Here is a 22444-nt window from a genome sequence, read left to right as displayed (position 1 = left end):
GCTATGTTACTGCCGCAAACTTGCCGATATTAACGATATTATTAATTACTGATATGGAAGAAACTGTTTCGATGTACGTAATGCACTCATGAGAAGAAAAAAAAATCGCGTTCGGTGCGTCCGGCTTGCTCAACCGGCTGACATTTTTGTTTTGATGTCCCCCCCAACTGTTACAGTGGCAGCCGCCTGCTTGTTAACCTGTTGTTATCCCGCAGCAAACACGGGATGAAAAAAAAGTTTTTTTTTTCATGAAAAATTTACCCCACATAATGATCGCACCCCTGAATTTGCGTCATTTAAAAAAAGAAAGTATGACCATTATGCCAGTAAATACGGTGCATGAATCAAGGCTTGAGGTATCCCGTAAATTTTTACGAACTGGATAGACCTGCCACTCATCTGTAGGAAAAGGAAGGATTCAGGTAAAAGATCCACGAGGAATTGAAAAATTCCTGGGTTATGCCGGCTTTCACCTACATGGGAGAAGAACTCATTAAAAGCAGTTGCCAGGCTTGAGCCTGTGAGTTCATTACCACGTATATTTAGAGTTGTTATGGCTTGAGAATAAGTATTACTATTTGACAGTAGATTCAGATATCTCCATTTATCTTTTGGTTTGTGTGAAAAGGCTCTATCAAATAGGTTTTCGTAGTAGGAAGCCTTAGCAAACTTTATTTCTTTAATAAGCTGTTTGCATAATGATTTAAAATGTGCAAATAACTCTGGTCGTTTGCTATTAATGAATTTTGCAAATAGTTTATCTTTGTTTCTATACTAGCCTGACAAGGCAAGCTGTCATCCAAGGTTTATGTGGTTTCTTACATGAATTAATACCAATTATTGGAAAACAGTAATAGTAAATAACAAGAAGAAGCCAAAGAAATATGCCCCTTCAGATGAAGAATGACTGTATACAGGAGTCTGTTATCTTCAAAAGTATGTTGTAGGTGGATTCATTGTAATGGCTGTGGACTGTACATTGAAAGCTACTAACCAGATTAGAATGGGTTGACTTTTGGTTTGTGTCAACCGTTGTGTTCAAATTCCCAAACAAACTCCACTAAATGTTGGCCAAAAATGAAATTCACTGAGTTTTTTAGCATGTTATGAAAGTTAAGAATTCCCAAGGCCTTGAAAATGGCACCTTGAGACTCAAAGCTTTCAAGAGTAATAAATTTTCAATAGAGTAACTGGTTATAAAGACGTGTTCTTGCTAAAACTTCTGGCTTAAATTTCATGATGTAAAAACCATCATGCGACACGATTCATCTGTATGAGATACAAAATTTAGATTTGGAATTCTTGAACTTTCTAAGTTCAGGGCTGCCATGCATGAACTTTCATGGAACCTCTGCATCACTGCTGCAACCAGCTACAACAAAAGTGCTTCAATGATACAATAAACATGCACACTCAATCAATCAAATATACTTAGAATAACTAAAGGTTACGACAAACAAATCGAAGTAAATACACAAATACCTGTGCGCATAGGGAGACATGCAATTCACTACTAAAATATTAGCAGCTGGGCAGTCTTTGATGTGCGTCATATGTGGATCAACACATCTGCAATCACAGAAGACTGCTACACTCTGTGTGCAACTGTCCATGCAAAGTCACACCAGGGTGACAGAAAAGCACCAAGTGACGGGGACTGCTGATGAGCATCCACCAGGCAAAGCCCATGAATGACCGTGCCAACCGCTCAGAAATGCAGCCAAACAAAATCAGCAACCGGCTGAGCGTGCCACACCTACCTCGCCTATTGTGCAGCCGAACTGCCTGGCACGTGCAATCATCTCCATCTGGAACACGTAGCCTTTGGAAGTGCAGCTCTCCACAAGCTTTTGTAACACATCCTTCTTGTACAACCTGCAAGATGCAGCAGGGCACACAAAACAAGGATGGTAATACGACACATCACACGACTACACTGGACAAGTGCATGGCACTTAGTGTGTATGGCTCACCTCATTTGGTACCACATATGTGTGATTTCAATAACACCTATCTTGTCCCGATTTCGAGAAACCGGCACAAACTAAGAAAAGGACCCACTTGATGTCTGTGAGAAATATGAGCCCTCTGAATTTGTCGTTTGATGTAAAAGAAACAGTGGAAATGCGAGCTGACTTGCAGTTCGTGCTATGAAAAGAGAAATGTATGAAAGGGGAATTCTTCCTCAACTGGGAAGCTTCCTTTGTGAGAAACCCATATGGGTTCCCTTCAATGTTGTGTCAGAATGGAAGAAAAAAAAAAAAACGAAAAACAAAACAAAACAATATTTTTGACCGGAACAAAACCGTAACCAAAACGTTATTTGTTATTTTGTTTCGGAGTGAAACCGAAATATTCTTTATTGGTTTTTGGTTCAATGGGAAAGTCGGCAATCCAAAACTACCGACGTCAGGCAACGTCAGAATTAGTGTGTATCTCAGGGGTCAGCATAAGCACGTATCTCAGGCAGGGATGGCACGAGTGATAGCCGGTTGTGTGCTCTGCTAATCTAAGCCTATCACCCGGTGCACTAGCAGATCGGCATTGTAGCAAAAGCCAGGGCTTGTGCACTGAAGAACTGATCCTTTAGTTTTTTACGGATACAACATTCTGTTACCAAAGTTTTATCGTTCATTTATGTTTATTTTATCAGAACTGCGGTTTTACATTTCGGCGAGTACACTCAATGACGTGCTGCTTTTGAGATCATGATCACTGAGCATGATCTCAGAATTCATAATTCACTTATTTAGAAAAATAAGTAGCACATATTTATTGCTACTTTGCTCCGAAACTTGTTTCATGCAAACCAAAATCGTTATGAACCATTACGGATCATCTTTTTTTTTTTCGTACCGGAACAGAACCAGAACGGAAATTTTTTTCAGTGGAACGAAATTAAAACCAGAACATTCATTCTGACACCCTGGTTTCACTTGTTGCTTTGTGCTAGGTTCCATGTAGGTTTTCCCTTTCATGAACTTTCCTCCAAAGGTTTCAGCCAAACTAATTTGCCAGTTAGTGCTATGTTTGCAATTTTTTTTATGTATGAAGCTACCAACAAGATTAAATTTATACTGGCCAGGAGAACCACATGTTCAAGATATCACTTGGAAATAGTATCTCATTTACAGAATGAAAACCACACTAATTTGAGAAAGTGCCAATAATGTGCAGTTTGCATACAGCGGCTAGAGGCATAACGAATGTTAGGATTTCATCTGGGCATATTAATTTTTTTATAGAAACTAAGCTCAAACTGACTTTTGCTACTAAAAATATACATTTTTATCCCCCAATTTGAAAATGTTGACCGAATATGGTTGCCTGATTTAACTGAGATCACCCCATTAATTTTACAAAATGAAACAAATACCTGTGACTAGCATGAACAACACCCATTAACATATATTGACTGCCATTCAGTTAAAACCCACCATTCTTAAGTTTTAGGGTTATGTAGCCAGGACAGCCAGTGGACAGTGTGCTGAATTGGGCCATGGCTGAGGAGTTTAATGAATGAGCACCAAACTCTTTGGTAAGATGAGCATTAAGTTTGCTGGTTCAAATACAAAGCATGGCATGGTACATTTTTTACTTGATCTTCCCCCTATTTACACAGTGATAGACCACAGTGGTACACATGTTTGCTGGAATCATTTCAAAAATTTTTGAATGTTAAAGTTCTGCAGCAATTCGTGGAGAAGGAACGAGCAAGCCTTTCATGTTTTTGAACTCCACAGTATGCTCACGCAATAAGCTGATGGCTTCAGCTTACATCAATGCTACACCTAAAGCTACTTCCATGGGTCTCATTACACCAACTTATGCACCGCCAACCTACCCTCCTCCTGATGCCTCTCCCTTACTTTCATACCCCCGCTGTAGCATGAAACAGGGATGCCACCACATTCTTCTCACTACATATTTAACCATGCAAAGCTGTGTAATATAGTGCTCGCAGGCCAGGCCATAAGCAAGACATTAGAACATGGTTGGCACAGATTTAAGGAGTGGCAGCACTCTGTGAAGTGGACAAAGGCAGGACTATCAAGAGGCTTTGGCTATAGGCCAGAATCGATTTTTGAAACACTGTGCTGAGGCAGAACTGAAGGCATCAGCAGGGCCTTACTTACGGCACCAGTAAGGTGGTGGATGAATTGGATGCATCTTCTACCTTTCACTATGGCTTAGAGCAAGCTGAGACAGCGAAAAGGCAGCATCAGATGCATTAATACACATATTGCGAAACCTACACCACATAAGCAACCACACATCACTAATGCCCAGACGCACATGCTCTTGCAATCGACACTCCACCTCAGCTCTACAATGTTGATGGTAGTGCTGCCTTTTGGGTAGATTGGTAAATTAGCTTCAACATCACTTATCACCAATTCCTGCACTGAAGCTTCATAACCAAGCCCTTTTGGGAACACATTTTCCAAGGATTCACATGTCACAGAAATTGCCGAGGAGTGTCATTGAAGTGCTGTGCTTACTTTATTTGAAGAATGGAACTGCCATATTCTTAGTGGAGTAGAGAAATAGCGTGAAGTTGTAGCCAATTTGTGAACATGCGAATTAGCTATCCACATGCAGCAAAGTGATGGTGAAACACTCTATTCTAGGGTTGTGTGAATACTCAAATATTACTAAATTGAATAGCGAACATTCGAATAATTCTATTTCCAAATTGAATATCTACTTCTATTAGATTTTTTGAATATTTTGCATACTATTTGACCTAGAGACCCGTGCAGTGCCACATGTTGCATGCGCCGCATAGTCCCTCGTGCCTGATGCCACCCAAGCTAGCATTTCACTTCGTTTTTGGTGCAAATGGAGAACCGAATGTGCCATATATAGGCTACCCCGACTGACACGGTAACAAATTTTGTCACGTGAGTGCTCCCCAACGTCGACTCGATGTGGGAATGGCATACGCTGTGCCTGAATGCTGCAAATTTCTGAATGTGCACACAGCATGCGCCGCATCATGTTTAAAGAAACTCCGATGACGTTGCCAACACATGCACAGAGCGTGTGTTGGTTGGTTGACAGTTAGGTTGAGAGGGACACTACACTAAGATACACAGTTGGAGTGGTATCATGGTTGGCACTGAGATTAGAAGAAAGGTTGTGCCTTGGAATGTTGGCTGATGTGTCCTTAAGGTTTGCTGTGGATCATGGGATGGCACAGAGCAGGGTCACACAAGAAAACTAGTGCAGAGTGATACTAGTTTACACTAGTTTCTGCGACATTTTCCCACAAGAGCTGTAGATCCCCTGAAGTGTAATTTGCTCTTCTGCATCGTCCCTTGTTTTTCAGCATTGTCTGCAGCTAACACCCAGAGCAACATTCCCATGTGAACACACTCGTCTTGTGTGAAAAAAGTCAGTCATTCTCTAATACTACTTCTGCACATGGGTAAACACAGCATCACTTTCAATTAGCATACTTAGCTTCACTGAATGCTACTTCAGCAACATGTTGTCACCCAGCAAAATAAAGCATCATCCTGAAATGGTAGTTGAGGTGGCTGACAATGAAATGGGATATGACATGGGATATGTTACTCTTATCAGACTATGACATCATAGAACTATTTAAGGAAAAGAAAACCACACAGGGTTCTTGTCCACCCAAAAAAAGTGACAAATTCTATAAAACCTCACCGAAAGCTTCCAGTCAGGTCAGATGCACCCGGTCTCAGAAGAATCTGTGTCAGGAAGTTGGCAGCACGACTAGGTGAGATGAAGGAAAAAGAAACAAGACATTAATGCAAGCTGCGATACCACAGTTGCTAAAACAATAAAAACCAAGATTGTCAGACTAGGTATTGGTGATACCAAGCTTGCCCAGAGCTCTGCGATCTTAATGGCTATTGTGGGTGCACACCGTACAGGTTTATTTGCCTGCCACTGAAAATGCCAATGAGCCAGATTCGTAGCTTTTCGTTTGTGATCCACACGTTAAACCAAAGCACCACGGCTGTTCTGATAAGGTGATCGTATATTAAGAGCACATTATGCAGCTCAATGCATGTGACTGGATGAAGCAATTAGATACAACCACTTCGCACACACTTTGCAGAGAGCCAAAGTCTGATGTGCAAGCACTGGAACAATATGTGCACCAGTGATAAGGCAGACTTTTTTTGGGTGCAACATGGTTCAAGGCACAACAAATAATAAGCTTGATACACTAATTAGCTAGAAGCTTAATAAGTGAATGAACAGTCTGTACCTATCATAACATAATATCAACACCTAGTAAATGTAGTAATATTGGCTTATTAGTTGGTATTCAATGCTGAACTGTGCAACAAAGGACAAGGACAAAAATAAGGGCACGCACACAGCTTGTAAAGAACCTATACGTGGTATTTGTGAATGTACATTTAAAGAACTAAGGCAACTTCTCCTCAGCTGTCACCATCTATTTCACTTGATCTCAACAGCGAAGGGTCTCGCAGTTTCATTCATTGTCACTGTTGCAAAGAGTTGTCTTTCAGAACAGCACTCATGCGTGGCTATGTTAATCTGCACTGCTTGCATGCAGTGTAGACTCGCGCAAGGGCTGCACCCGTTTAAGGGCACAACCCCCAACTCGGAAGCCCAAAATTTGGGGGGAGAAAAATTCCAGCGAGAAAGCAATCGCGTGCCGGTGCCCTGATGCCGTGCACGTGCATCGTCGAATTTTCACATGCTGCCTACTTCTGCATGCCACTACTAGATGGCGAAAGCCATCTAGCAGCGGCCCTTAGATTGATCGGTCTTGTTAAAGGGCGCACCTTCTCAAAACTGTGGAAAGAAAAAAAAGTGCAGCCCTTATATGAGTCTATACAGCATTGGCCTCAGATGAAGCGTGTTCTGTGCACAGTTCTCACATATCTTGCAAAAAAAAAGAAAAAAATTTATAGTTTGACATCATAAAACCGAACGGTAGGTTATGAAGGACACCATAGGCTTCGATTTAATTTTGGCAGCCTGGGGTTTTTTTGATGTGCACCGAAAGCACGGTACGCAAGCATCTCTGCATTCTGCCTCTGTCAAAATGCGGCCACCACAGCCAGAAACCATACCTGTGGCGCCATGCCCAGTAGTACAACACCACAGGCAACAAGCTGCTTTGGCAGGTACGGTGTGACAACCCTCAAAGAAGATCGTGCATTCACCCATGCTTTGTTTTTGTTTGAATTTCACTGCAAGATTGTACTTTTTGGTTCATTTAATAGAAGTCCTGGAACCTTTGCTTGCCTGGCCTGTTAAGAACAAAACAGAAAACAGTGTTGTATATGTGCTTCACCATTGAAGGAGCGAGGTGGTGTGCAGAGACATGCACTGGTTTTGTTGCTCTGAACTAAGAGTGCAAACAGGCCAGGCAAACAACAGTGCCAAGTGCTTTATTTGACAACGCACATCAAGAAGTGTAATCTTGTTACAACATTTGAGCAAAAGCCGAGGAGTAGAAAGCACATAATCATTTAACTGTTTGCCAGCCACACCCAGTCAGCATTGTTAGACTGCTAATGATAGTTTCGAGCACTGTTTTCGAGACTTTCCGTGACACTCATGAGCCCACTGCAGCATCTAACTTATACATAGTAGAACTATACTTTCGTTTTTCATGCAGTCCGCTTTGTTTACGCACGGCAGTGATTTTCGAATTGGCTTGGCAGGTGCAAGAATTTGAAAGGCTAAACAATGGCTAGACACTTGGACATCTCTTCAGACGCCGTGTTCACATTTGTGCATGCAACATTTCTTCCCTACTTCTATTGAGTGGAGGACAAGAAAAAGGAGCAGACATTAAGCTTCAGGTGAATTGAACACCAGCATGCTCAACCTGCCTTGATTTCACTTCCAATGTGATCCGCATTGCTGCAGATGACCACTTTGCTGAAGTTTTTGCCATGCCTGAGAGGATGTTTGATGTGATGTGTCCGGCAGCCATGAAGAAAGGTTAATTTTGCTTTGCTCGTAATGCATGCAGTCAATAAAAAAGTGCATACGCTTCACACCTGTGATTGTTTATTTTATGCCATAATGAAGCATACCTGATTGACCAGAATAAATAGATAATTAATTACTCTCTTATTATGATGACTAATCAGAAAATGCATAAAGCACCACACTATCACCTTGCCTTTCTTGCAGTAGAATGTTGAGTGCCTTGGCATAAAATTGTATAAATCTGATGCATTTATAGACAGTTTAGACAGTTATCATTTGTGCCTGAGGGAGATATTTCACAATATTTATAGCAGTTCTTTTTTTTTTTGTACAAGCATATTTTAACAAGTTCTGTTCAATGTTATTCTACAATGTTGTGTTTACTTTGTGACAATTAAAATTCTGTGTCATCACACAGAACTCGTTAATAAAACTGTTATGCACAATGAGCCCATTTATACTGCTTCCTTTTTGCGTACTGGATAAAGCTTTATAACCGAAATGGCCCACCCCTATCAAGGGCCTTACTTTGACTAAGATTGAAAAAAGAAAGTGCGGCTCTTAACTTTTTACTGCACAATTTTTTGTTTCCTCAAAATATTTTTCATGGTATTGTAGGGAAGGATAACAGTAGCTGTACTCCCATAGTAACTAACTTTAGCGAATTTCTGTGGTTTGAATTTGCAGAAAAAGGGTATGTTGCATATTTGCAACAACGTGCGAATAAAGAAGAAGTTAAAGGTGAAAGATAGAATTAGTGCGATTCATGCTTGGATGTTTATTTATAAACAATCACTGGTGCACCTATGATTTCGTGTGGAACAAAAAGAAACAATTTTACTTGCTTGTGCACCAAAGGTGGTTCCCACATTTCGTGCAGTACGTAGTGCAGATTCCCATGCAGCCAGGAAACAATGCAGAGTTTTCACGTTATAGTCAAAATTTAGAACACAGAAGCACAGGCATACGGCTGTGCTTGTGACTACGCGACACAGCAGCGTGCGGATGCACCGCATCCTTTAGAAAAAAAAAAAAATCGGCCAGAAAACATTTTGCACACATATTGAATCGAAACGGATTTACACTCGTGGTTGTCGTCACTCCTGGAAAGGTTGCTGTGTTCACTATCAGGAGGAATTGCTGGCCATAAAAGCGTTTTGGAGCCATTTCACTTTTCCAAAGAAAATAAACCATGTACACGTTGTTGCATTTGCGCAACATAGCAACGTTCCGTCACCAGGAACAAATTATTCTGAGACAACAATGTTTTTTGAATCTACAGAATCAGGAGGATGTGGAGCTTAGCGTAAGATATTTTTGGGGGGGCTTTGTCTTATGGAGAAATGCATTTACAAGTGGCAAAACCTATACGTATTACTGCTTGCGGGCGCTCCGCCTCCGCCACGTTTGTTTTGGTAGAAGATGCGAAGGATGAGCACAAATGGCAACACAAAGGGGCATGTTTTTTAGACGAATGTTGCGGAAATGCAACAACGTGTACAGGCAGCTTTAAACAGACTTTGCTTCTGCGTTTAAAGCCATTCATCGGAATGTTGCATAAATGCAACAAGGTGCAGTAAAGCGTTAAACAAGTGCACATGGTAGCATCAGATTTTCTTAGCAAAAGGCAAAAAAAAAAATGCATTTCACCTTATGAGTTTCCTCTTCACGTCCCATCCATAGACCCCACCGTCACCGATGTACCTTGTGCCGGAGACCACGTCATAGTCACCTTCTTTTTGTTTTCTTAAATATAGAAAACATATGTACAAAAAACACTTGCAGCGACACCATGGATTCTGATGTTGTGCAATTCTGCAAAAACACCTGCGTGCAAGCACACCTCAATATGCTGTCAAGTGACATGGTCACCTGAAGCGGTGGACCAGGCCCTCTTTATGCATTGTCACCTTTCCAAAGGAGCTATTGAAAGAATATTGTCACGCTGTAGTGACGGCGAACAACCAGCAGTGGCACAACGCAAGTAGCGAAACTAACTGTTTATTGGATGAACCTGTGCCTGGCAAAACAAGAAAACACTCAGCACAATGACCGCAGCGAGCACGTTCGTTGATCGGCAAAATCTGATCTGCGGGTCAGAGGTGTAGGATTTTTGTACTTGATTTCCGGAAAGTTCCAGTGTAATCACTGGTGCTCACAGAAATTCTAGAATATACAACACTATTTGTGCCATGCATGCAATCTGATTACGAAAGGTTCGGCGGCGGCACAGACAACAGATAAAATTGCATACAAGAATAGAGATTGTGCTGATACATGCAGGCACATCCTGCACGGAACAATAATGCATAATATTTGTTAACTTGTGAAAAGTGGTCACAGGAAAAAGCAAATAAGTACACAGTAAATATTTAAAAAGGGTATATGTACACAAAAGTAGCCAAGGTATTAGCAAGTGAAACACTGCGAGGCCCTGGTGTAAGGAGAAGAGCTACCCTCCCTCATATATGCTCTTCATATTGTATTTGCTAACACCGTATTAATTTTCCATGTTGCGTGAATATTTCATTTAATTGTACTGATGTTTTCTCCTCCCTTACACAATGCCTTCTTGAAGGCCTGTAAGGTGCATGTAAATAAATAAATAGTAAAGATTATGTCTCATTGGCTCAACCAATGCCTGCAAGCAATATTCCCTTGTCATCCACCATATTAGGTGCCAAGTGACCTCCACCTCTTTCTTACAATGCGAACACCACAACCCTGCCTCTAATGGTGCAATCAATGCCAAAAACTCTGACATTACTACAGCTTCCGAAACTGTCACTGTGCCAATCTTAGAAACCACAGGCCAAGCACGGCAAAGCTCGCAGCAGCAGCTCTTTTATGAGCAACAGCATTTTGCAGCATTTGCCAGCATGGCATAATTTCGGCAGGCAAAACCAGTGAGTACTAAAAAAAAAAAAGTAGATCATGAGTAAAAGTAAGCAATGGATATGATATGATGGTGCCCCCCTGAATACTTATTCAGGGCACCAATATTTTTGATATCATTAAGAGGCCACTGAATGATATTTAGGCAGGCTTGGTAAAATGGGTCTGCCTTAGTGGTAGGCCCACCAATTTGCACAGTGGAAGAAGGCAAATATTACAGAATGGCTAGGACAGATCAACAGCCCATAAAGCAAAGCTTTCTACCATGCTGCATAGTACTATGAATTCTTTTTTGTTTTAACATTGTTCTATTAACTGTCTATTGAATGATGGAGGTGCACTTCTGTGAGTCACTTCTTTAAGGTAAATTTCTGTAAGGTCATATTTTCACAGTCCCTTTGAGTTCGTCTTATAGAAAGACTACTGTGCAAAATTGCATGATGAAGAATATATAAAGATAAACAATAATACCAAAATAAAAAAGAGCAGAAAAGAAGTAGCCTTACTCGATGAACTTGGGAATAAACTTCGGCTGTAAGAAAGAATGATACAAAAAGTTTAGCAAAACACACAGTAAATACCAGGTGCTTTATTACAACGGAAGGAGGTCTTTTTTAAATCAGAGTTAATGGGTTAAATAAATTAAATTATGGGGTTTTACGTGCCAAAACCACTTTCTGATTATGAGGCACGCCGTAGTGGAGGACTCCGGAAATTTTGACCACCTGAGGTTCTTTAACGTGCACCTAAATCTAAGTACACGGGTGTTTTCGCATTTCGCCCCCATCGAAATGCGGCCGCCGTGGCCGGGATTTGATCCCGCGACCTCTTGCTCAGCAGCCCAACACCACAGCCACTGAGCAACCACGGTGGGTAGACTTAATGGATGTGCTGTTGCTTTCTTCTCTACTTGTTCATTCGGCGTGGTGGGCACTAGACTGCCGAGTAGTCGCTACTGTCCATTTGCTAATTCATTCAAATTGGTTAATAACGTTAATAATTTACAGGTTTTAAGTTACTGGCTTTAACTTACTCTTCAATGACTGCCTTTACCAACTTTGCAATCAGAGTATTAGAGGAGGGGGCTGCAGGTGGCAAACCCAATGTATACCTATGTGATTTTAAGAGTATCACCCGTTGTATTTTTATTTATTTAGTACATAATGCCGACCAATTAAGGGCCAAGCAGGAGATGGAGTAAAAAATAGTCAATGCATACATGAATTATTTCAATAATGTTAAATGAAGCCAAAAACAAACCCACAATAATACAAAAGTGCGATACCAGTTCTGTACAATACAATTCATTCAGGAGGCCTACAAAAATGAAACCTTTTGGTAATGCATTCCACTCAGCAATTGTCTTTGGAAGAAATGAATATTTGTATGCACTGGTGCATGTGAAAAACGGTTTAATATATATATATATGTATATGTTTGTGACCGGATGCTCTTGCTGAATTTTTGGTGAAGACATTCTCAGGTCGAATTACCAGCTTACCAAAGTACATCGAATGAAGCATCTGGAGCCTGGAGACCTTCCTCCTTTCTCATAGCGATTCAAGATTTGATAGTTGAAACACAGCAGCTATAGGAGATTCGTGATGTTTATAACAATTGTATATGAATCAGGTGGATAATCCTTAGATGTTCTCAAGTTTTGTTGTTGTTGTTGTCCGACGTGTGCAGGTCCCGCACCACGTTCTCATACTCGAGAGCTGGTCTAATAATTGCTTTGTATGCATTTAGCCAAAGTGAACTAGTCTATTTTTTTTAGTTCGTATTTCAAGAAACCAAACTTCCTTCTTGCTGCACAACATGTGTGATCAACGTGCTTCGTTCATTTCAAGCATGAAGTTAATGTGACATCTAACTACCTGTATTCTTCGACTTACCTGACAAAATATTCTCCAATGTTGCATGTAAAAGTTAGCTTGTTAATCTTATTAGTGATGCTTAGATGCACAGTTTATCAAACTTTATAGAGATTCCCCAATTTTCGTATCATGATAGAAACAATTGCATATTATCATTAAGCTTGATTTTATCAGAGAAACAACTACATAACAGGTTTATTAGTTATGCAATCATTTGCAAACACTCTGATTGATACAATGGGTTCCACTGATTGTACAATATCATTAATATAAATATTAAACAACACTGGCTTTAAAACTGAGCCCTGGAGAACACACCTGAAAACACATCAAGAGGAGTGGAATAAGAACCATCGATATTGACCTGCTGCTTCCGCTTGGCTAAGTAAGAATTAACCCAAATAATTATGTATGAAGGAATGCCAATTAATTTCATTTTCATTATTAGCTTATCCTGTGGTACCCTATCGAAAGCTTTGGAGCAATCCAAAAAGATCAGATCAAATTGATTCCTGCTATCAGGTGTCCTTGCAAGTTCATAAACTGTAACTGATAATTGTGTAGTGGTAAAGAATCTCTGCTAAAGCCATGCAAAACTTTAGTAATAACAGAATATTTTAATAAAACAATCGTTAAGGTATTTAGGTAAAATATGCTCTAACAATTTGCAACAAGTACACGTAAGCAATATTAGATGATAATTCCATACTTCTTGTCAGCAACCTTTTTTGAAAACCGGAATAATGCGCGCAATTCGCCAATCTTTTGGAATATTACTTTATGAACTGACTTTTTAAATATGTGCACGAGAAACTTAGCCAACGTTTCCGCATACATTTTAAGGAATGCAGCTGACGTGTTATAGAGTCCACATGCTTCTTATGGTCGAGTTGTAATAGCGGCTCCACTACACCTTCCGATGCCATACTAATCGTGTCACCGAAACTTCCTTCCATGGGTAAGGCTTCATGCTGTTCGGCAGATTTATTGAACACACTTCAAAAGTATGCGTTGAATGCATTTGCTATCTCGTCTTTGCCAGTGATTACTATTATATTAAGAGTAGGTTTTGTGCATTTTTGGTGTTTACTTGATGTAAATTTTTCAATGCATACTAGGCAGTAAGACTTAAATTTCCTCCATAGTGAATTAACGTCACCATCACCAAATGTTAGCAGTGCCTCCTCGAGATAACTTGTAGCAATCTGCAGGCTGTTAGCAGCAGAAAAGTATTTAATAATATAATCGTTGATGAAAATTCACTATTTTGAAATTCACTATTTTGAACTGTCCACAGGGTGCTTCCCACCTCATTTAGTTTCTTATGTGAACAGGTTGAGTGCCTGTGTGTGCCTCTTATCTTGCAAAGCTCATGTGTCATTGACATACCACCACCTGAGGTACAAGCACCCGATGACAGATTGGATGCCTTAGCAGGCGATTGCAGTGAGTTGCTATACGTCTTTAATGTTAATGGTATTGCTATGTCAAAAAAGCCTTGTTAGTGTTTTCTTTTTTTTCTTACCCATGAATTTTTTTTGATACATTCCACATCTTCCTTATTCTATTATTTCCAGTATATTGCAACGGTCGCTCGTTCAACTTCTGGTACTTCTTTCTTTTCCCTCTCACTATAATGGTTACAAGTGCTCATATATGAGTGTGATACTGTTCTAATGTTTTTGAAGTTGTATTCCTTCAGTTTACCTTCCATTAATCTTATTTAGTTGTCGCTTTCATTTTTTTTTATCATTACATATGTTGCATCGCTTTTGTATTTCTTTTTCATGTGTGTATGTCTATATATATATATATATATATATATATATATATATATATATATATATATATATATATATATATATATATATATATATATATATATATGTACGTATACGTGTATATGTAAATATTTATGTATTCTGCCCCTCCTGCTCGTGCCCCATTTGGGCCTGTAGTATTGTATAAATAAATAAATAAATAAATGTATCCAGAATAAAACGGGCAGCGTTTCCAGCACTGTTTGTGTGCCCTCTTCAGAATCAGAGCGGAGTATGCCGGGATGGTGTATGCGCCCTGCCCTAGTGGATTAGTCACAAAGCGTTTTGGAAGGAACGCACTGCCAGATCTCACAGGAAAGTCGCCTGAAAAAAAAAAAAAGCATACATAAACGCACACTGCTCTGAACACTCATGCAGCGTACTGTGCTGTAACTCCACTGGTGGCTCTACACCAGTGCGATGGCAAAAATGTGCACAGTGTACGATTGCGACTACACTTTAAAACAGAAAAGTGGCAAGAGCTTCGTCCGCACTACACCGTGAACCACATAATTGCTGCCTTTCATTGATGGCTACAAAATTTATCAAGAAACCCCTGCGTTACACTTGGGCTACCCTTCAAAAACATGTTGCTGAAGAAGTCTTCTTGCAGCGTTGGCTCTCACTTGCTCGTGGTGACAGCGTGCGCCTGACTTCACGTACTTGTTTAGGGTGCATTAGCACTGGGTCGATACAAGACCGACAAGATGCTGACGCCAACGATTGGCCGACTTTTTGGCACATGGTGTGACTGATATCATTTCATCATGCACCAGGCTGACAACTACACAACCAATGAGTGTGAGTTCTTGCAGTGCGATGGAATTTGTTGTTTACAGCACCAACAAAATCATCGTGCCAACCATTGTTCAACCGAACCCTACGCGATCGGCTGTTGAACTGATAATGCGATAGCTGCAGCGCCTTCACTTGTATATATAATTAATCGTGCTCAAAATAAGTCAAACTATGCCTTCAAAGTTGAAACGCACAAACCTCTCAAGCCATGCACATTAAGTTTGAACCAATGCTGACTCTGTTTAGCGAAGGTTAGGCCTGATGCCGTCGAGTTTGTGCATCCCTACCAGTGCACCTCAACATAAGCAGTTAGGATGAAGGAAACTGCTTTTATAGTTCAGTTCTGGCCTTAGCGATCTGAAATCAACGTCTCTGTACTTCGTACGGTGTATGCACAATAAGCTGCAAGCAGCAACACAGTGCTGTGACAACATCTGTACATCATCGTTGCCAAAGGCTACTGGTTGCACTCGCTACATAGATGGGTGGGTCTGTACGCGATGTTATACTGACGCATTTAATTGTGAATTGTTTACTTCTGCTTCAAATGGGTAACAAGAGACAATACATTCAGTACAGCAGCATAAACAACTGCCTCGCTCTGTTAAAAATGGTATCAGCAACCGCATTCGTATTTTCGTGAGAGAACTACATGGCCTATAAATGAGCACTTACGTCTAGTACAGTTTTTCTAATAATACATAATGGCACAGATGAAGCTAAAGAAAAGTGAGAATCAGTAATATCAGCCCGTAATACATGTATCTAGATTATAGTTGCCGTTGTTGAAGTGGCTATGTCGCTCAAATTGACTCGTCTTAGGGTGGAACAATGTGGCTTACGTGTGCAGGTATGTATGTATTGTTTTATTTTGACATTATCAGTGATGCACCATTTCCACAATATTTGAAGCTAACAATTAACGATCAGTTGCTGTAGATGTCAATGTAAACAGATGCACCGCTTTGGTAAATCCAACACAGAAGGCTGAATGCTACATGGCTTCCAGGTATGACATGCTGCCCTGGAGAAGCCATTAATACTTATTTGCAATTCTCGAAGTGCACAAGCAACGCATGCTCAACATGGGCGCATGTACGTAAATCAACTGGCGAAAGCCCCAGCCCCCTTTCAAAATGTGGAAAGGTGCTGAAACGTTGCATTTCCAGCAGCATGCAGCAGAGAGCAGCACAGGAAAATGAAAAAGGCGAATTTTGTCAAATACTTAAGCAACGGATGACATTTTTAAGATCATCCAAATTACTCAATCCTTCTATGGTGCCTTCAGTAATTTCAGTAGGAAACTCTATGTATGGCTCCAATGGTCACACGCTTCCACAGAAAATCAAGGCACTAAATAAATGTAGCTTGCCAACTGGCTTTCTGCAGAGGCTCCTCAATCATCCAATGCAAGTGATTAGGTTAGGAGTAAAGCACACCTACTAAGCATTCAAGGGTGCGTCTAAATTTCGAACATCTTACTTTCAACACCAGGAATGTCGCCCACTTGCAGAACACCAGTGGCTGAATAAGTATCAAAAATTCTCAAAAGTGCCGTAAGTTTTCAAAGCAGTCACTCCAATGCATGGTGCAGCAATGTGTCAAGCAAGCGACTCATGCCAATAAGTTAAGCAGCTGCATTCTGTGGCCAGTACTACAAAAAAAAAAGGCATCTAGGCCTGACCAGTTATAGAAGGTGGCTGGTAGATATGTTAGTGCAGCAGTGGTTTTTGGTTCTGTAAAATGTCTGCTTGCATGTAGTGGTGTACCCAGCTGACTAGCTTTCCACAGCATAATCAAATTGTGTGCATAGCACACAAAGTCAACTAACCAGTCTAGTGGACATCAAGGCCACCACCATCCACTAGAAGCTGAAATCTGACCTAGCCTCCAGCTCCTGATAAAGTTGACCTTGTGCAGATTTTAAACATTGCACACATTGAACCTCCATTGAGCATTCAGCATTACCATTTCAACACTGTGAAAGGAATATGAAATCATTTTAATGCAATAGCATCATTTGCCTATTTCTCCCGCTTTGGTCAGTATCTTTCTAACCACTATCTACTTGCTATGAATGCATTCTACAGGTGCATGTTCAACTGATAAAAGCAGGCTCTTCTAGCTGACAATTAAAATTTAAGTTTTATGCTTGAAATATGCTTACAGATGCTTATGCAATATTGCCATAGCTCATTTGAAGTCAGATATGCCAAACCCCAGTGCCAGTGGTACAAAACTGGCTGTGTTTGGGAAGCTTTCTTTTTGGCAACTGAATGTATAGACACAGAGGTCTGCTGTGGCTCGTTGGCGTATTAATGTCATTAGCATTATTTACCGTTCTGCCACACTACAAATCGTAAATAAAGGTGTCTTCAACAATACGGTGTGTGTGTCATTGCTACATCGCTTGAATGCTAATTGCAATAATGTCAACAGTCATCATGAGATGGGCTCTGCTGCAACTTTTTCAGTAAAAGAATGGTAACATAACTTACGTGATGAGACAGGTCGGCGTCCAGAATGATGACGAAGTTGCCCGTGGCACTTTTCAAGCCATGAATGTATGCAGTCCCAAGACCAAGCTTCTTCTCTCTTGGTTTCAGTACCTTGAAGGACGACACACACACACACACCAGTGTTTGCCTGTATGCCAATTACCCACAGAGATTTGTCGCCAAGTGGCAGACTGCCCCAAAAGTAATACATCATACCACATAATTTTACTTTGAACACATCTCATGGCACTTCAGAGCACACTTCAGTAGCCACTTCAGATGAAAGTTGTTTAAAATAAAAGAACATAAAAAAATGTGACATGGCAAGCCATGTGCGTAGTTGACAGAAAAAGTATCAAGAATGGTTTTCTTTGCAGATTTTTGCCAGAACCAGTGAAAATACATAAAACAATATTATCATCATCATCATCATCATCATCATCATCATCATCATTATTATTATATATGTAAATGTTTGAAGAATGTGTGGCCTTTCATTACACAATCATTTTTTTCAATAATGACTTTTGTTGAGATCCCTTTATGAGAGTGCGTGTGAGGACTTTTCTTCCTTGCATTAATGGTGCTAACAAAGCCCTGATGAAATAAAACAAGACACCAACCACAAAAGATTCAGTAAAGTTAACGTTCTGGTTCCCACAAAGGAGCAGCCTAGTTCACAAATGAGACTAAAAGCAATAAAATAGCCGCTTAAGCATACAATACAAAGGGTTCAATCCTGTGTTTACACGCTCTTCTGCTGCCTGCCACGGTGCGTCTTTGATTCAAGGGGTTTAATGTCCGACCATAACGAGATCCCGCACAGAAGAGCTCTGGATTATTTTGACCAACAACTGGAAACCTCAATGTGCACCCAAATCTCAGTCACAGGCAGCTTCACACACATTGAAAAGCCACGGTTGCCGCCAGGAACTTCATTCGCTACTGGGAAAATTTCTAACTGTGAAGTAGAGGTGTATAAATACTCCAAAATTTCGAATATTATCAAATATTACACCTTTAATATTCATATTCGATTCGAAAGCTAGGTATTCGAAAATTTTCGACTATTTGACTACATACGAATATTATGAAAATCGAATATATTGCTGGCTGTGCGGGAGCAAACATTAATTTTAGCGTTTATTCCTATCTAATCTAAGAAAGTGCGTCTGATTTTATGCTGAACTTTGCAATAATTTCATGCTGCTGGCGAAATTTCGCCTGTAAAACCCGCTTAGCCACTGGACGCCCACGCTCTGCAGGAAAGCAAGCCTCTCAGTAGCAAGGGGCACAGGTTTGCACACAGCGAGGGTGCGCGCACTCTTTTGCAGGTCCCAGCCCCAATCCTGAGCTTATTTCTTGACAGCAAATGCGGTGAGTGACGACTGGCACAGGGTCAAATGCCTCTAAGTTTACGGGAAATTGATGCGGTGTAATAAGGCACAGGTTGGCAAGAACAGACTAGTGGAAATTACCCAATTTTCCAAAGCTATCAAGACCCAAATACACATCTTTTAGTATAACGGCTTACAAGGTTAATTTTTTTTTACTAATGACAAGGTAATTGCAATTTTCCCACATGTTAAAATAAACTAACTTGCTAATAAATGCATATACATATCATTATTCAATATTTGATTCATTTTCGAAAATTATGACATTCGCACACCCCTACTGTTAAGCCATCACGACAGGTAAGAAAGCATGCTTGCAGAGCGTTTTACTGTATGACAATTTCTGCAGTTACCTCCAGCCCAACGTGCAGCACAAAACAGTGCTTGAACCTCTCACTGCAGCACGCCAAATTTTATGCACGTACACCATCTTTCACACGCAGACAATCAGGGTTGCGATTCAGGCTAGCTGCATGTCATCACAAAGGCATTCAGTGTAGTTCAACTAGTATTCGGGCTTGGAGAGAGAACAAGGACACTGACACACAGTGCCAGGTATGTGTCCCGTCCTTCCTCCGTGCCCATGTACAGTACAAAGTTAGGCTGCATTAAATGCCTTCGTTTCACATGCCACTCTTACTGAAACTGTACATGCATGCAATGAACAACTGTACTTTATTTTGCACTGAATAATCTCACTTCTGGCTTGATTCTTGCAATTTGCTGTCTTTTGTAGCATCCACGTTTGCCAGAACCAGTGAAAATACATAAAATAATAATAATAATATTATTATTATTATATACGTATATGTTAGAAGAATGTGTGGGCTTTCATTACACAATCATTTTTTTCAATAATGACTTTTGTTGAGATCCCTTTATGAGAGTGCGTGTGAGGACTTTGCTCTTTGTGAGGACTTGCTCTTTCACTATGACCGCTAAAGAAGAGTTCAGGAGTTTTCAAGGACTGCTAATAATTCAAGGTCATTGAAGGCCTTAAAAACAATGGTTTAAAATTCAATAAACTCAACTACCTGTGCAAAAACAGCGCTGCATATGTGTGTATGTTTGTTATTCTTTGTGTTCGTATTTTTGCTTGCACTGCTGGATATTCTACGATCTCATACCAATCAGTCCGCATTGCAACTCTCATCGAGAACCCTGCTATCAAAGACACCTAGCTGCATACTTTCTTTTGTGATTCATCAGTTCAAGCAGCTGGACCACAATCATTAGTGATGTCAAACAGGTAATTATCAGATTCACAGTGCTTAACTTTTCCAGCGGGAGATTCAGAATGTCAGTTATCCTGAAAGTTTTCGTCTACTGTGGACATTTCAACATGTAGTATAAGGCCCAAGTCGGGAGTACACAATGTAAAACTTACAATTTTGTTGCTCCCGTAAATATTCTGGAGCTGTTGAGCTGCCTCAAGTGTGTTATCTGGGCTTCCATCATCAATCACAATGATTTCAAAGTCATAGCCACTGCAAATGCACAAAGAAAGAGAGAAAGGCAGTAAATATTAGGAATTTCATAACCCACAAGGAATTGGATGCAAAAGGATCTATATGAGTGAAAGTAATGATTTTTAAAGCTATGCCAATTTGAAAAGGCCATTAACACTAAATCACTCTAATGCTGGTCTATCAGACTTAGCCCATGTCCTTCAGCAGAAAAATATGGTAAGCCAAAAAAGTTTACGCAGTAGTTCCAAATTTGAATTCTGCACACAGACTGTGGCACCAACGATATTATATGTCAACAAAGCTAGCTGGGCGAGTTGGTTCACCATTGCATGGCAGGTAAATGCACCTAAGAGACAAAGACAATAGAAAGGACAAGACACATGTGTCTTGTCCTTTCGTTTTTTCTCCTCTCTTAGGCACATTTGCATGCCTACAATATTATATGTCATTGTGAAATATATATTTCCCGATATTTACATGCCTTTTGGTGCACTGTGTGACTAAAAAATATCAGCAGTGTTGTGCAGGATGCATATATGGACCTATAAAGTCAATCACGTGAATCATACACATACTAAGAAGGTAGTGGTGGGCTAGTTGGCTTACTATTGTTGTAAAAGCAGTGTACACACGGATGAACACAGAAGCAGATAAATACAGGGGGCTTGTGTTTGTCTATTTCGATGACCATCCATTTGTATACAAGTGTGCTGCTTTTAGAACGCCAAATTATGCAAAAAAAAAAAAAAGCCTGAGCTGTACGACGCTGTCAAGAGCGAAACAGATTGCCAAATACAGTCCCTTTGCATGCAATAACAGTGGCATACGTCCTGTCTACCACAAAGCTGTCTGGAATTGAGGTCGATGTTATACGCACGATACGCCTGCAGCCGAGAGCTCAAGAAACTATGCATCTTATGAAACATAAACACACACATTTTTTTTCTTAGTAAGATCGCTAAATAGAGCGACATTCGCTATATTTCATATAGTAAGACTTTCGCCATGGTACCCTTTTAAACATTTGGCGGTTTCGAAAGTCTGTTGGGCATTACCTACACGCCCAGAACAGCATAACTAAACGAAGTCTTGATTAAAACAATTAGCAACTGATTTGATTGATTGATTGTTGGATTTTTATGGCGCAAGGACCATGCTCTGGCAGAACAGCGCCAAACGATCTGCAACTGATGCAGCACAATAGAGGTTATATATACTCCTTGCAAAACTACGATTGCGAACGTAAACAATGTGACCGGCAAATGAAGCTGAAAACGATGACTGACTAGTACAGAACGATTGACGAAACCACTGCAACGAAATTTGCGGGCTTGAACTGTACCGCGTTTCCCAGTCTAAATGCGTTAAACTAAGGTACTGTGCATTCATAAAGAATAGTCCGTAGCCCGTGAAGAAGTGCCATGTGCGCGCAACGCTTGGCCACGCGAACGGCAGTTGCTGGTGCAGACGTGTCAAAAGAAAGTGAACAGCTCACCTTTGAGACATGTAGTGGTCAATAAGCCAAACCACAATTGGCAAGTTTTCTCTCTCGTTGTACGTAGGCAATAAGATGCTATACTTGTCGGCGCCCATTTTCGCACTTAAAGCTTGCCACGAAAGCAGGCCAACTCGGGTAAAACACTGACGTTGTGAGATGCGACCGCCCCGGCGGCTACAGAGCAAGCGTCAGCTTCCTACCATCACACGGATACGGCTGGCCGTGGATTCTGG

General features: G+C 40.5%; 1 protein-coding gene across 1 annotated transcript in view; it reads right to left on the bottom strand.

Annotated features, from left to right (window-relative positions):
• Dpm1 (Dolichyl-phosphate mannosyltransferase subunit 1) overlaps positions 1-22428 on the bottom strand; it is a 30473-nt gene extending 8045 nt beyond the window's left edge. Inside the window, exons 1-7 of the mRNA XM_075686405.1 lie at positions 22209-22428; positions 20632-20731; positions 17848-17958; positions 11361-11386; positions 9610-9705; positions 5680-5748; positions 1761-1875 (exon numbers count right to left, since the gene is read on the bottom strand). Of these exons, the coding sequence (XP_075542520.1) occupies positions 1761-1875; positions 5680-5748; positions 9610-9705; positions 11361-11386; positions 17848-17958; positions 20632-20731; positions 22209-22306 (615 nt within the window). The 5' untranslated portion in view covers positions 22307-22428. The remainder of the gene's footprint in view (positions 1-1760; positions 1876-5679; positions 5749-9609; positions 9706-11360; positions 11387-17847; positions 17959-20631; positions 20732-22208) is intronic.
• Positions 22429-22444: the final 16 nt, after the last annotated feature.

The sequence above is a fragment of the Dermacentor variabilis genome, chromosome 3, assembly GCF_050947875.1.
Source record: "Dermacentor variabilis isolate Ectoservices chromosome 3, ASM5094787v1, whole genome shotgun sequence".
NCBI lineage: Eukaryota > Metazoa > Arthropoda > Arachnida > Ixodida > Ixodidae > Dermacentor > Dermacentor variabilis.
This window is presented reverse-complemented; position numbering and strand designations above follow the sequence as displayed.